Source organism: Diadema antillarum, unplaced genomic scaffold, assembly GCF_040938485.1.
Source record: "Diadema antillarum isolate AM-2024a unplaced genomic scaffold, OU_Dant_1.0 seq00000973_RagTag, whole genome shotgun sequence".
NCBI classification, from domain to species: domain Eukaryota; kingdom Metazoa; phylum Echinodermata; class Echinoidea; order Diadematoida; family Diadematidae; genus Diadema; species Diadema antillarum.
Window position 1 is genome coordinate 906,829 of NW_027271815.1, and position 16,950 is coordinate 923,778.

Below are 16,950 nucleotides of genomic sequence, written 5' to 3' on the forward strand. Positions count from 1 at the left end.
TCCCTCCATCTCTTCTATCTCTCCCAGTTTGGATGTATTCCTGCCTCTCTTCTCTCTTTTATCCCCTTTTTTCTCTCTTGATTGGTCTGTCCTTATATTCTCTTTCTTATCCTCTTTCTCTATCTGTCTCTTTTCTCTCCTCACCCTCCCTCCTTCTTTCTTCACCTTTCTCTTTCTCTTTCTTGAATTCCCCATTCTGCCTCATATTACGGATTGATCTCATCAATTTCGAGAGAATATGATGTTTGGAACGGCCCACAAAATTCATTACTCTGAGCAATAACCCACATTTAGGTAAACAGGAAACAAACAAGGCGACCTTTCAGGATTTTCAATGTAATTGGTATCTTAACCGCTTGACATTTTGTGAGAACTTAGATTAAAAAAATAGACAGAGATATATTTTCATTTCAGTCGGTCAGAGCTGCTGGTGAATGAATGAACTACAGGAAATTACTCTTACTATAATTCTGGATTCTGTAAGAACAGAAACAGTAGACGGAATAAATGAAAGAAGAAACATTGGCTTTATATGGCATAGTAATCTATGTTGCTTGCCATAATTTGAAAGAGCATCACAACGATTTGATTATTCATGTTGAGATGAACGCAGAATTGCTGTGGAAGCTGGTGAGATTCTGAAATTTTATCATTCTTCTACAATGTCACTTACTTAAATTTGATTAGTGTACACGTTTCGAATTTGTAGCGTGCATTTTCGTCATTCATATAGACCGATGAAATGGTTTAGAATTGTGTTGGGGTATATTTTCTGAGTGTTATATAAACATGCATTTAGGATTTTATCTGTAAGACAATGTAACTTACGCCGCTGAGGTGACTTATAGCCATTTTGCTCTCAAATCAGCAAGGCAGATTGAACAGACAAAGAGAGAACCTAGTTGTCTGAACTGAAGATAACAAATATCTATGAAATCACGATTATCCCGGTAGTACGGTCCAAATCTAGGGGCATAGTCTAGCCGTGCCTCTCCCACAAAAGAGACAAATGAAATGAAGAAGAATGAAATAAGATAATGTAGAATGAAATAGCAAATAAAAGGGTGTACGCTTAAAATACAAAGTATTCGAAGTCACGCCTAAACTACGTACGAAGTGGTCATTGGAATTCCGCCGTGCAGGGAGTCCGGGGGTGTGAATTATGGACGGGATAATATTGATCCAAGAATATTGCTCTTAAAAATACCTGTTTAAGTGTTTTGCTGCGGACAGATTTTGATGGTGTGATGCCTGGTTGCCTCGCCTCCCCTGGACATGTGGAAATACAAAGTCGTTTCCGGATACCAGCCCCGTGTTTGAGTGATAGGCCTTGAATTGAATAATGAATGGACCTCTTCGAACCAACGACCTTTGAATAATGTTGTAGTAGTAGTCGTTGTTGTTGCTGTTTTTTTTTTGTTGAGAATGATAAGCTGTCGTAGGACCAGAATGGGTTCATTGGCAGCATCGTATAGGTCTAGTGCAGAAAACAACAACAAAAAAGCAAAACAAAACAAAAACAAAAAACGACAACAGCAGCAACAACAACAACGAGAAGAACAACGTTAGCACCACCACAACAAATAATGATTATGATAATGATGATGATGATGATAATAATAATAATGATAATGACAATAATAGTAATAGTAATAATAATAATAATAATAGTGATAATAATAATAATAATAATAATAATAATGATAATAATAATAATAATAATAATAATAATAATAATAGTGATAATAATAATAAATGATAATAATACTACTAATAATGAAAATAACGAAAGTTGCAAATCGGTATATGCTGGCTGGTTTCTGCATTGGTTCCTACATCCGAAGTGATTCACATTGAGAAGATGTTTAGCGGCAATGAGGAAAACCCAGCCATGAAGCCAGGCAACCACCAAACGAAGAAAATCTTTTTCTAATTGATAGTTATATTGATTTTAGATAATTTGATGACGCACAATCAACGCAAGGATATTATTTGCATAACGTTTATAAACATTAATGCATCTTTAGCTTAAAATGTATCTAAAATGTCACACAGGGTATTCATGTCTTTGTTGCCTCATAACTGATATTAACTGCGTTTGTTGTTGTTTTTTTCCAAAACCGTACCTAACTACACAGTTATACAATAACGCATCTTGACTGATATGAACTTTGATCGGAGTATAACGCGAGTCAAGAAATGTAATATACTTGAATTATATATGTCAATGATCATGAAAATGATTGTCTAATAATATCAATGTCTTCGTTGTTTATGTCATGACTATAATCGAATACGAAGAAGTATTGATTGCCTTTTTCTACTATTTAAGCTTGCCAAGCTGATAGGGGCTGAGAGTATCTACAAGTGCTGTCTGTATATATTTGTTCTGTCATTTTCATATATTTCATGTATTTTGTTCCAATAAATGAAGTACGGATGAGAGATGGATAGTTTGTGTTTCGTGTCTGCTTTGTTCTACATCTCTGTAACGTGGTCTTCCTATTCATTTGCCCGTTATAGTAATAAGCCAGTTCACAGTACTTGTCAGCAATGACCTATAGAACCACCGGGCCTACATATATGAATAAATGAATAATGATATATGTATATATATATATATATATATATATATATATATATATATATTTATATATATATATAAACATTTATTATTATTCATTTATTAAGCTTGCCAAGCTGATATATATATATATATATATATATATATATATATATATATATATACATATATAGTTTGTTATGATTCCATATAATCATTAATATCTTATAAGCACGATAGTTATATTGATGATGTGATAATAATCATAATAATGATAATTAGAATAATATTATTAATATTAATAATAATATTAATATTAATAATAATTATTATTATTGTTATTATTATTATTATCATTATTATTATCATTATTATAATGATATTGCGAAGTTTCTATAGGAATGATCTCAGGTGCGCAGAGCAATATGAACTAAACGTAAGAGAGGCAAACAAACTGACAAACAACAAGTCTTAAAGGGATAGTACAGTATTGGTGGAGATGAGAATTTGTCTTTTTACTTTTTGCGAGACAAGAAAACACTTATTATATAGTACAGAGCATACTATTTTAAGAGGAATAAAAAGTTTATTTGATGAAAATCGAGTTTGGAATGACTGAAACATCCAAAAGCAAAGTAAAACAAAGCGATTGTAATAAAGTGTGGGTCCCACACTTTATTAGAATCGCTCTTTTTTGGATATCTCAGCCATTTCAAAACCAATTTTCATCAAATAAACGTTGAATTCCTCATAGAATTACAAGCTCTTTCATATTTCATAAGAGGTTTCTCATTATCTCACCAAAAAAAAAAATGTTAGAAACCTGAAATTAGGTCTCAACCAAAACTATACGATCCCTTTAAGGGAACCCAAACCCAAAGAGAAATGTTGATTCAGTGAAAGCAGTAACATTAGTAGAATACATCAGTGAAAGTTTGAGGAAAATCAGACAATCGATGCAAAAGTTATGAAATTTTAATGTTTTGGTGTTGGAACCGTTGGATGAAGAGACTACTTGAGTTTATGACATCATTGTGTGGACAACAATTATAAAGAAAAATAATTAAGAAAATTCAACATGCTTGCACTTTTCTAGCATAATGAAAGAGCACTTGACTAACAGCTTTCAGAAAGCAGGGGGAATAATTACTACCCTTAACATATGTGAGTATCATTAAGTTGGTGGAGTGCGTAATTTTCACGAAAAATTATTTTTTTGTGGAATTCTCTTTCACTCAGTCCACATTTCTCTGAGGGTTTTGGTTTCCTTTAACTGTAAATCTTATACAATATGATGGGGATACAGGATTAAAAAGGACTGACAATAACGTAAATCAAATCATAATTAAAAAAAAGGTATCTGGCAAGCCTATAGAAATGTGCTGCAACAAACATGACTATGGTCCTAGATATAGAAAGAAAGAGATAGAGAGAGAGAGAGAGAGAGGGGGGGGGGGAATATATGTAGATAGAATGAAATATAGGAGCTTATAAGGATAATTACCTTGATTGCGGGTAGTCTGCCAGAAAGGCAATCAACAAATTGCAATATCGGCTCTCGGCATTTTTTTTTTCAGGCAGACTCACCCCTACACACCCTTTCACAGATGTGTTTGAGCTGTTGTCGCAAGATCCATGTCACCCCCCCCCCCTCCTCCAGGAGCTTTGTGTGACGAAGAAAGACCCGACTCCCCTCATTTTTCATTTCAATTTGATTCCCGCCAACATATCCATGTCAGAATTGAAATAGATCAACGAAAGAGAATGCTTGGTAGCTAAAGGTGAGCCGCCAGCGGTCGGAGGAGAAGTCTACAAAACTGATTCGTCAACCTTGCTACCAGGGACGGGGGGGCAAACCCTGCCTGTGTGCATTAGATACATCACCATTATGATAATTAGGTGACACAGGTTTGTATATATTTAATTCTTGTTAGGGAAAATGATCAGAATTATTCCTGCATCGTGATTTGTGACGACAAGAGTATTTCTAATCTGGGTGAAATAAACATTCATCTATGCGGGATAATGAAAATCCAAGTCACTGTCGGCAGCATATGACATCAACTCGTGCCGCAACACGTTTATGGAAAATCGACGAGAATTCAATGTGCAGGGAAATTGTTGTGTTGCAGTGGGGTGGCAAATGCCTCAAAGATAGGTTTATTAAAGACAAATATAGTTGTCAGGTCGGTTCCTGGGGTCATCCCGTTCACATTCTGCAACTTTCTCAAATCTCGCATACATTTTTCACTACCAGCAGAGCGCAACATTATATGTATATATAATACGTGTGTGTGTGTGTATGTGTGTGTGTGTGTGTGTGTGTGTGTGTGTGTGTGTGTGTGTGTGTGTGTGTGTGTGTATTTGCATATTGCAACAAGAAATGGGGAAACAGAATCACCGACTGTTGATCAAATCTCCCAGCGGTCTGATGAGAACATCCCAGTCCGAAGTGTGCCGATGTAAAGAACACTCTGATTAGCAATGTTTACCCCTTCATGGAGCCGTCAATCTCCCTGCAATACGCTTTTCAACTTTATTCGCAAAGCGGTTTGTAATGAAAACAAAAGCGTTTACGCACAATGTATGCATGACGACGCTCCGCGAGTAGAGTCGGAAGTCTGAAAAATGTATGCAACCTTTGATGGAGAATCAACTTGCTATAGCATAACATTTTGAACGAAAACCAAACCAGTAAAATCAATGACAAGAAGAAGAAGAAGAAGAAGAAGGAGAAGAAGAAGAAGAAGAAGAAGAAGGAGAAGAAGAAGAAGAAGAAGAAGAAGAAGAAGAAGAAGAAGGAGAAGAAGAAGAAGAAGGAGAAGAAGAAGAAGAAGAAGAAGAAGAAGAAGAAGAATATGATGATGATGATGATGAAACAACTTACGGAGTACAGAAGCATTTTTTCTTCGCCGTAACAATGTTCATCCAGGTTACAGTTCGTGATTCCGAAGGTTCGTTATTCCGAAGGTTCTCTAGTCCGAAGGTTCGTTATTCCGAAGGTTCGTTATCCCGAAGATTCATTATTCCGAAGGTTCTTTTATCCGAAAATGTGATAAGGTTTGTTATTGCGAAGGTTCATTAATCCGAAAATGAAATAAGGTTCGTTATTCCGAAGGTTCGTTAATCCGAAACTGAAACAAAGCTCGTTATTCCGAAGGTTCGACCCTATTTCATTTTCGGATAAACGAGCCTTCGGAATAGCGAACCCAATTTCATTTTCGGATTGGAATAACGCCACAAATGTTCGGATTAACGAACCCTTTTTCATTTTAGGATTAACGAACCTCTAGGTATAGGGAATTTGTGTGTTTCGGATTAACGAACCTTCGGAATAACGAATTATGTGTTCATTCGGAATAACGAACAGCACCCGTTCATCCACACTAACGTCGGTAATGTGCCCAAGATCACATGTTTTCATGTATTCTCTACAGTACTTCAAAGTCAATTACAAGTACAGTTGTTGTAGTGGATTACGGGGAAGTGTGTGTGGCAATTATGTGTGTATAACGTATACGTGTGTGTGTGTGCGTGTGTGTGTGAGAGAGAGAGAGAGAGAATGCGTGCTCGCTTTTTTGTTTGTTTGTTATGTTCAGTGCATGGCTTGTACGATAGTTCGTGTTGACGAATGACGTTGATGTGTCTTAAATCTAGTCATAAGACGATGACTTGATGTAAAATTAAGAGGAATTTCTTGAATTTAAGCGGAATTAATTGACGTCAATTTCTATGCCATATAATTCATCAACAAATCCCATAATGCATTAATGACAAGAAGTCTCATTCACCAATTATTTTGTAAATCATATATTGCGCACCATTTCTTTTAAGGGGCTCGAATGATTTATCATGTGCACTCACTAGGTTTGGAACATGGTCCACGAGGCTATTAGGACTACTTTTCACACTAAATAGTAGAAAAACATAATTATATTTAGAATCTAGCGAATAAATCAAACTCACCGAAAATAGACAACATGAATACTCATATGATTTCCCCACAAGACTTCACAAATCATTTTATTGCATACATTAATAAACAGATCCGATTTCAAAGGGCGATGACATACTCTGACCCCCCCCCCCCCCCCTCACAAGAAAAAAAAAAAGGACATCAGAAGACAACGATGCCAGAAATAACCCACGTTTCTCTGCACTTCATGGACGTGCTCATTTAAATTTCGATTGATTGTGGCTCCCATGACAGCAACGATCTCAACCGCAAACCACAAGTTGGAGGCTTGTGAGAGGCACAGCGTTCAACATCGTACATCAACGAGCGAAGAGGGCGCTAAATAAGTTTGAGTAAAAGGTTGACATTGAAAATCAGTGAGTGGAAACGACGTGCTCGTCAATCGAAGACTGATCCTACAATATGTCAGATAAAGGAGGTGGCTCTCTCCCACGGCCCTGATCTGATGCTCAGTAAAATGCCACGCTTTGGTATTGACTTCTTTCTTTACTAACTTTTGGACGTAGATTAAAGGGCTGATTTCACGGAGCACGCGAACGATTTGCGAAGGATGCGAATGTCGAAATAAAAATGGCAAAGAACAACTTTCATTCGCATTTTAGCCTGCAAAAGATCGCCAAACCGAGTCGGGGGTTCGGAAGCGTCATCAACTGTTTGCAGGCGTCGGTTCTATATCGGCGGTAATTAAAACAATTAAGGCAAGTGCCGAAATATGTCTCGCCCACGAATGTATACCACAACACATTTGTAAAAATCTAACTTTGATTGTTATAAAGTGGAATCAAGGCAAAGTGGTAGTACAACAAGAGCTTTGTAAAACAAGAATTATTTGCAAAGAAAGTGGCCCCAAAAAGAACATGGAACAGTATATTTCAATAATTGTGAAGATGTCATATGGTTGACAAAAATGGTGTACATACAATTTGATTGAGAAAGAATATTTCATTTCATTTCATTTCATTTATTAGGTTTCCACACAAATCATGACAGTATTGTGTTTACAATATCCATCAATGACAACGTAAAGTGACACATAAATTATAAGTTATAAGTTCAGTATATACAAAAAGCATTTACATAGCACAAAATCATTTGAAATTATTCTCAAGGGTACATTCATGACGGATAGATAAAATTATGTGTGGAGGGAACCTACATAGAAGCAGATGCTTGTAGGAGTAGGTTCCCCGAAAGAAAAACAACACAGGCTGTTACACTCACACACACACACACACACACTCTGCACGCACGCAAGTACACCTGGACAAGCGTGCGTGGACTCACACACACTAGTGGGGCAGATATGTGAAAAAGATGCTCACATCCGGCGGAAAGTATGAAATTTTGCATATAGGGGTATTTTGAGGCGCTGATTTCAAAAATTGCCGGATCCAAGAGATCTGATCACGGGGTCGGCCGCCATTTTGAATTCCAATATGGCCGCCGTCAAAGATCCCTATCTTCAGTTCTGAATGACATTAGCCATTGGAATTTGATATATAAAAGCATGAAGATATGATGACTTCAATAACAGACTTATTTGATATGTCTGACAAGCTGCACGGCAGCCAATTTGAATTTAATACATATCTACCATGTTGGAGTGTTGAAAATCTCTATCTCGGGTTTGTAAATTAGGCTACCTGATTGAGCGCGCGTTTGTAACTGATAGAGTGCGCGCTAATGTATTTACATTGTGACGTCAGTGAAAGGTGCATTATGCTTCCTTTTTGCTGCACTTTTTGACATGCCCGTGAATGTTAGTCGTGATGTTTGTCTTCGTAGCCACATTGGAATTCAAACTAGCAGGCATTGCGTTTGTCAGACACATCACATCAGTTAATATTTTAACTCAGTATGTTAAAATACTTGTTTACACCTAATTTCAGGGTCACTCACCACTTAGAAATCGAGATAGGGATTTTGAATATTTCGTCGAGGCGGCCATATTGGAATTCAAAATGGCGGCCATTCGATGTTTGTCAGACACTCCGAATCAATCTGTCATCAAATTCAATGTGTCAAAACGCTCATGTGTACCAAATTTTGGTGCCACAGATCATTCAGAACTGAAGATAGGGATCTTTGAATTTGTTTTGTGATGGCGGCCATATTGGAATTCAAAATGGCGGCCGACCCCGTAGTCAGATCTCTTGGATCCGGCAATATCTGAAATCAGCGCCCCAAAATACCCCTATATGCAAAATTTCATACTTTCCGCCGGATGTGAGCATTTCGACCAATTTTTGTTACATATCTGCCCTACTACACGCAACAAGGAGAAGAGAATGAGAAAGAGGAAGAGGAGAAATCACCAACTAGACCGTCATAGAGACAATATAAATGATGGTACCTGCAGCTGCAAGAGGAAAGAATAGAAATGAAAGAAAAGAATTAAAAATAAAACCAGGTTTAGACTTGTTCTACAAGAACATTACAAGAACATGATAGGAAAAAAAGAGGAAAAAATACTCTGTTAGGTATAAACACAGTCGATTTTAACATTGGCCCCTGAAAGTTTGTTGACCCCTGTATGTGACCTTTGACCTTGTGGTGATCTTCAACTCCCCAAGAAGCATCTACCACCAAACTTTGGTCGCAAACAGTCCTACCGAGGAAAAGTTATAAGCCATAATCGAAACGTGCCGTAAAAACTTATCATTGGCCCCTTAAAGTTTGTTGACCCCTGTTTGTGACCTTTGACCTCGTGGTGATCTTGAACTCCCCAAGAAACATCTACTACCAAAGTTTGGTGGCAAACAGTCCTACTGAGCAAAAGTTATGAGCCATAATCGAAACGCGCTGTAAACACTTACCATTGGGCCCCCAAAAGTTAGTCGACCCAATGCTGTGACCTTTGACCTTGTGGTGACCTTCAACTCCTCAATGGACACCTACAATCCAAGTTTGGTCACAAATGGACATACCAATCAAAAGTTATGAGCCATAATCGAAACACGCCGTAAAAACTTAACATTGGCCCCTGAAAGTTCGTTGACGCCTGCCTATGACCTTTGACCTTAAGGTGACCTTCCTGTTTGGTAACATGTGTAACTTTGCATAACACTCTTCACTCCAAGTTGGATTGGCATTGAAGCACTCAGTACAAGGTAATTAAAGTTTTTGTAGCGTTACGGACGGACGACAGACGGACAGACGCCGCAGGCGTTCCCTTGGTCTCCCCTCACCATCGGTGGGCTCGACAAAAAACCGGACATTTCTTACGAACATTTTCCGCACTCTAGATAGTGATTTGCTCTTGATTAAATTTGTTCTAGAAAATGTCTTGAAGGCCTTGTCATGATCTTCATGAAACCCCAAACAGATCCCGACAATTTGAAGAATGTCTCGCGTATGTTTCTCGAAATCCGCGAAGTTCTTCCGATCATTTTAAGACATATCGCAAACTTTTCGAGACACTCTTACGATCGAACGTCGGACTTTGCCATTTTTTTTTTTTGACATTCACATCCTTCGCAAATTAATTTCGTTTATGATGTTAGTAAATACATGCAATTCTTTGAGTTTCATTACGCTTAGACGCCGTAGAAAAGTTCAATATTTTTCTCCTTCACTGCCTCATAATCTCTTTATTCTTCTAGTTGATTTGAAGCAATATAGACCTACTGGTCTATTATGTAACTGCTCCTATATACTTCTACTACAACTTTTACTACCTTTTCTTCTTCTGCTACTACTGCTACTACTTTACTTCTACTACAACTTTTACTACTTCTTCTTCTTCTGCTACTACTGCTACTACTTTACTTCTGACTACTACTATACTACTACTGCTACTACTTGTACATGTACTGGTGTTACTCTACAATTAAATACTGGGCCTAAGGGAGCAAGATGGCTCAGTCTGTGACGTTTCTGCCTTACAATCAAATGACCCAGGTTCGAGCGCGGGTTCAGATACCCCATGTGAGTCTTTCTGAGCAATGCTGTGTGTTGTGAACAATTTTGTGTGTTTTGCCTCTAGCCATGCTAGCAGCGGCAAAACATTATGTCCACCGGATATAGGACCTACTAGTAAAATGCAGGTCCCGTGAATGTGTGAGAGTCACAACTCATGTAAAAAGATAATGCTTCATTCATAAATCGCGAAGAACTTGGTGCATAACCCTGTGAAGTGGTCCGCCCCATGCAAGTACAACTGTACATACTGGACCCCATGGAAGACCAGCTAGTGCAGCTGAATATGGACTGTCCAGACATCTTTTCAGTTGAAAAAAAAATGGAAACAAACAACAAACGAAAATACTGCTTTTATTTTTTACAAGTCCTTAACCATTTTTGCGACCGTGCTAACTACAGTTTATACAAATATTTTCTGTCCCTAAATCTGTCATAGGTATAGTAAAGGTGCTCTTCACTTTTTGCGGTTTGGTTCCCATATGGTGTCCTAGAGCATGTACTCAGTAGAGTGTCCAACCAAGGAGCTTCACAGCACCTTGGTCCAACAAATGAAAACACGAGACACTGTCGCAAATGTCACATTCTTTCGATCATATTGTAGGCAAAACGAAGACGCCTAGTTTCATTCAAGGCCAAGCCTTTCAGTCGCCCTATAGTACGCATTAGGAGTAAATCGAAAAGAAGTAAACGCACGTGGATCAACCGGCTAATACGCAGCTAACTCGATCCGCCTCATGCACCCCTTCCAGCGGCCATTGCCTGTACGTTGCACCGGGATGGGACGGGTAAACGGCCGCTGTACTATCCGTCGACGCCAAGGGTTGGCGCAGCTATCATAGTACACGGGCGGCAAGCCGCCATGTCCCACGCGCCGGACCTGCTTTAGGGAAACTTGCAGGACCACCGAACCCAAAGAAGAGTGTTGTCCTAAACAAGATAAATAAAGAGAGATAAAGAGAAATAAAGAGAGAGAAAGAGAGAGAGGGAGAGAGAGAGAGAGAGAGGAAGGAGAGAGGGGCCTATAGAATTATATACATTACAATTTCAAAACACACTCAATAAAGGAATTGCCCAGTATTGTTTTTTCATTTTTACTTCCAATAATCTCTATTCTTCTTGATATTTCTTTCTCGGTCTGTCTGATCACCCTCTCTGTCCGTAGGAACTCTCTCTCTCTCTCTCTCTTTCCATCTATCTATCTATCTATCTATCTATCTATCTATATCTATCTATCTATCTATCTATCTATCTATATCTATCTATCTATCTATCTATCTATCTATCTATCTATCTATCTATCTGTCTATCTATATCTATCTATCTATCTATCTATCTATCTATCTATCTATCTATCTGTCTATCTATATCTATCTATCTATCTATCTATCTATCTATCTATCTATCTATCTATCTATCTATCTATTCATCTATCTATCTATTTTGTTTGTGTCGTTGTTTGTGTCTCTTTGCATGCGTTAACTTTCAGCGGAATGCGTATACCTGCACTTGTACCTTCTACGTGTGTACAATCATGGACCTAACATTTTGTTCATGCACAGTCAAGGCCTACGTGCACTAATTGTATCGATGTATTATTTCTATGTTCTACTTTCATGTTTTTTATTAGTCTTCCTCTATCTTCTATCTCTCCTGAGGGAACTACTTTAGTCAAGCTTGTCAGCTTTTGATAAATTTCTTCAACGAAAGTTAGTCAGATTTACTTAATTGCATAGGCACTTTGAAGACATTATTTACCATTGCAGATGAAAGAAAAACCAAGCTTTAGTAAGTGTGTTAGTGCTTCAAAATAGATCAAAATACAGATGTAGTTCCACAATATGAGTTAGGGATAGAAACAACTAACGTAAAAAAAGTTAATCAGTGTAATCAATGTTAAGTATTGTTAAATATACAAAATGTGAACAATAGGTATATTATTGTTTCTGTGTTATAGAATAAACCGTCTACAGTTATGGTTTATCAAGGAAATAGTAATAGCTCCTTATATCTTGAATAGGCTGTATTACGAAATGTTTATATGATATACTAATCTTCTGTATGTATTGGTCCATGTCATAATAAGTGTTGGTTGATTGTATGTACAGTATTTTATCGTTTTTGGTTTGAGGGCTCCAGCCACAAGCACAAAATTGCTCTTAGGAGTCCTGGCATGTATTTGTTTCTTTGTAATGACCTGCAAGTTGTATATTGTTTTATATTTTGCCAAATAAATGAAATGAAATGAAATGAAATGAAATTAAGGATGTTTTGTGATACAACTGACCTACACATTAATGCATCAAAATGTAATGTGAGGTAAACTCGAACATTTTTATATCACTGCTCTAAATTGTAAACAGTACCTTTAATTTCTGTTTCGATACCCCGAATTAAATCATATCGTATTCAACATTATACTTTACAATAATGTGTTACATTAGATCGTATATTTGCTTACTTCAAAATTAATGTTTTACTGCTTACTGTCTTGTTTAACCATTTTGTGGCAAATGCTCAAATTTGCACAAATTTCGTACACAAGCCTATGGACAAGAAATTAATTACTGTGACGTCTATTATGTTTAAATCATTACCAGTTATGTTCCAAACTTCAATGTGTTCGTTTTATGTCATGTTCATAAAGTGTAAATGAATGCCAATGTAAATCAATCAATCAATCAATCAATCAATCAATCAATCAATCAATCAATCAATCAATCAATCTACCTATATAACTACCTGTCTCTTTCTCTCTCTCTCTCTCTCTCTCTATATATATATATATATATACATAATGTATATAATATTATACAGTTGTATGTATAATTCATGTACAGTATATGTATAATATATATACATATATACTTTTCCCGCCTTCTCAGTCTATTACCACAAACAAAGGAGTAACACAAACACCCAAACAACCGCGCACAAACGCGATAACGATTGGAAAAGCAAGCGTGAATAAGACAACTTGTTTGACGTCACAAGTGGTTTTCTTTTTTCAAATGCTGTGCATTTTAATTCACATTGATAAACGTTAATACGACATTCAGAAAAAACCAAACCAAAACAGACACATGAATATTCTATATTCAAGCTATTTTAACTTGATATAAATAACTTTTTTTCGATCCAACTGTTACAATATAATACCGTCACTCTATATAGAGAATAAAACTTCAATAATACTCTATTCAAATCTCAGACAACAAATACAATAATCTTTCCTAACGGCTAACACTTTTCATAAACTTATTCAGTTTCAATATCCGATCTGTTTCTAGTTGTGATGGTTTAGCGGTTCAAGAAGCAAGTGAAATCACACATAAGAGCCAGTAATGATTGTCGAATGGGTTGATACGCAGCATACAGCATAATATCTATACAGATTCATCAAGCTTGCGATTATTCTATTCACTGAATACGCACACTGTTCTTAACACATGTAGTGAATGATTTGAACGCATGTGACAAAAGTAATTTTTCGCGAAGCAAATTTATATCACTTGTACAAGAACGCCCTCTTCAGACAATATCTTTGATAAGTGTATTCATGGCTGACCCCCCTTTGCGACAAAAGTCGGCATACGATACGCCTTCACAAGATACACCTGTGTATCATAAACCAACATCAAGGTATTTCATCATGTTTTACATCGTCACATTCAACCATGTCAGGTCACGTGAATTGTCTTTTTTTTTGTAAAGGAAGAAATAAATAAATCAAAAGAAGCAAACAAGAATTGAAAGGAAGAGATCAAAAAAAAAAAGAAAGGTGGAGACCTTCTGAGTAGAAATCATATAATAAGAATCATCTCACAGCAAAAGAAATGATATTTCAGATCAGAAATGTATAACGACAAAGTTATACAAAATGTATAAGATAAGATTACGTTAATTATGATAAGGTGCGAGCATTTCTGGGATCTGGAAGAAAAGTTAGGCCATGGCGTGACGAGAAAAAAAAAATTAACAAACACCCAAACAAACAAAAAGTGATTTGCCTAATCCCTCTTGAATAATCAACATGATTTAACACTGGAGAGAAAAAGCAAAGCAATCAGAAGAAAAGGAAGAAGAAAAAAAAAACCCAAACAAACCACGTCATCCATTGTCCCAGGTACTTGGCATGCCACTAACGACCCCATTTCCCATTGTCCTTGTTTAAGCTTTAGACCAGACAAAACTGTTGCGAAACTGGGCGGTCTATTTTATTCAAGTTCATCAGAACTACAAAAAATTAGCTTTAGTTTCAAGTATGTTTCAAACCAAATCAGACAGAATGTGACACCCATAATGACGACTTAATCGACCGTCTCAAAGGGGATGAAAAAAAACAACATACAAAAGAAGCGTCTTAACAGGAAGTAAATATATCACAACTTATAGATGAGTCTTTTCATAATGTTTTCATCAACTAAATGTTTCTTACTGTCCAGTTTAGGTCTGAAAAACAAACAAACAACAAACAAACAGACTATTGATTAAGAACACAACAAGATACTTTAAAAGAAACTTTTAAAACTTGAGTCTTAAGGACACCGTGTTTGTCCATTCTCTCGAGATGCTGTCTTTCATCCGAGATATCTGGAGCCAATGAAAATGAGTGACCCGCAACTACATTAAATGACTTTGCGCCAATACTGGGAGGGGGATACACAGTTTCAATTTCATGATCGAAATTCTCGTCTGGGCTTTAGAGGTGAGAGCACAAAATAAACCCGGGCAAGGATAGTGCATCTTTAACTTATATATTAAAAAATACTTCAGACGGAAACTTGGCAAAAAGAAACAAGCAGATGCTATTACAGAAATCGCCTTTAAATAAAGAATCCAGACGGAACGCTGGGGGCGGAACACAGGCAAAAGTAACGACAAGCGGAATATGCGAAGAGGATAGCCATACATGTAAGTACCTATAAATTCAAAACCACGCATAATCGCACGATATACACGATGGAGGAAGAACTGTTAGCTATCAAGTAAACCGACTTCTTGAGCTAAGTGTAACTTCGTTGTCAGTGTCTATAAAAAAAGCGAACCGCTTGAATCTTAACAAAGAGAAAAAGTAAGAGAGAGAGAGAGGGGGGGGGGGGGCGGCAATGATATAACTTTCTAATAAACAGATACGGTAAGCGATAAGATTACTGAGTACTTAAGGTGTAGCTGTTCTGCTCCTCCAGTCCAAATCCAACAGCTGCGTCCAATCAGAGGCCGGTGCATCTTAGCCAATCTGTTACAAGCTACGGCAGATGAGTCAGAGCCATACAGGCGGCATACTGTACATAATACCCTTGGATCGAGAGTTGCTACTACCATGCCATACAAGGTTGCCAAAGTGCAAAATTACTATCCTCACGTGGATAACTAAGCAAAAGCTTGCGTTCTAACCCCTTTTCGTAATACAGTGTCCAATTAATAACGGAATGAAAAGAGAGTTCCTTAACACCATCCTAGGCCTGAAGACAACACAAAAGCAACAAAAACACTACCAGCACGAAATTCGAGTTTTGTCATTTCAAAAGTGACAGGATCCTCTTCTTCGTAATCCTACACCACTTTTTAGCATACTGCGTCTGTCTTTTCATTTTACAGGTATATGAACTGTTTCCACTCGATCTCGATATATATTTGTGGCCTGTGTCACTGTTATAAGTCACAAGGAAGTGAAAGCAAGGTTACTCGTAGCATTATGGTATTTCTAAAGAGTATATATGTGACTTTTTTTTTCAAGGACGGCGCCTAGTTTTAGACTACGCAACGCTGTGTGACGTATTGCATACATAATGATGTGCAGAATTGAACTTATATCTACTGTATTATCTCTAGCACCAGTGAGGCCGCTAAACAACACTCAATCTACACGTTACGTAAGACTATACGAGGTCAATAATCTTTTCACATAAAAACCTACACAGATTGACTGTATCTTTACAATAAACACATTTATAGTACATTTGTCATAAACACTTTACACAACGTAGACCTATTCACATAATATCCACTATACATTGTGATTAATACTGTGCTATTATTATAGATAAGTGTGTCTCACATTTCAGTTGATAACATTTTTTCCGTAATAAACAAGAACAAAAAAGATCACATCAAATCATACAAAATCATAAAACAGATCATACCAATTAAGGATTTCACGATATGCAGTGTGATACGTAGGGTCAATTGCCTCATTCAGAATTTTTACTAGAGTCTTACAATGTCATCGCAAGTATAGATATCGACAAATACACTATTATCGGTCAACAGAACACCTGACTGTTTAACGCGTCACGTGACAAACACTGGACTACACCTTTTGCCCACTACGCAATACTGTCCGTGAAACAAACGCACACATTACCGCTTGCATTCTCCGTCCTTATAGTTGTCTTCTCTTTGACATTTCACCAGTAACAATCATCTACAACACCTCAGTGCTTATTTCCTGTTTGATCATCACTTTGGTTATAATCTACCTCTACAGCAA

The 16,950-nt window shown here is 37.1% G+C and overlaps 1 protein-coding gene across 1 annotated transcript in view; it reads right to left on the minus strand.

Annotated features, from left to right (window-relative positions):
* Window positions 1–11,166: 11,166 nt before the first annotated feature.
* The window catches only part of LOC139742000 (uncharacterized), an 86,500-nt gene continuing 80,716 nt past the window's right edge, over window positions 11,167–16,950 (minus strand). The window contains exon 4 of the mRNA XM_071652564.1: window positions 11,167–11,387. Coding sequence (XP_071508665.1) covers window positions 11,167–11,387 — 221 coding nt within the window. The remainder of the gene's footprint in view (window positions 11,388–16,950) is intronic.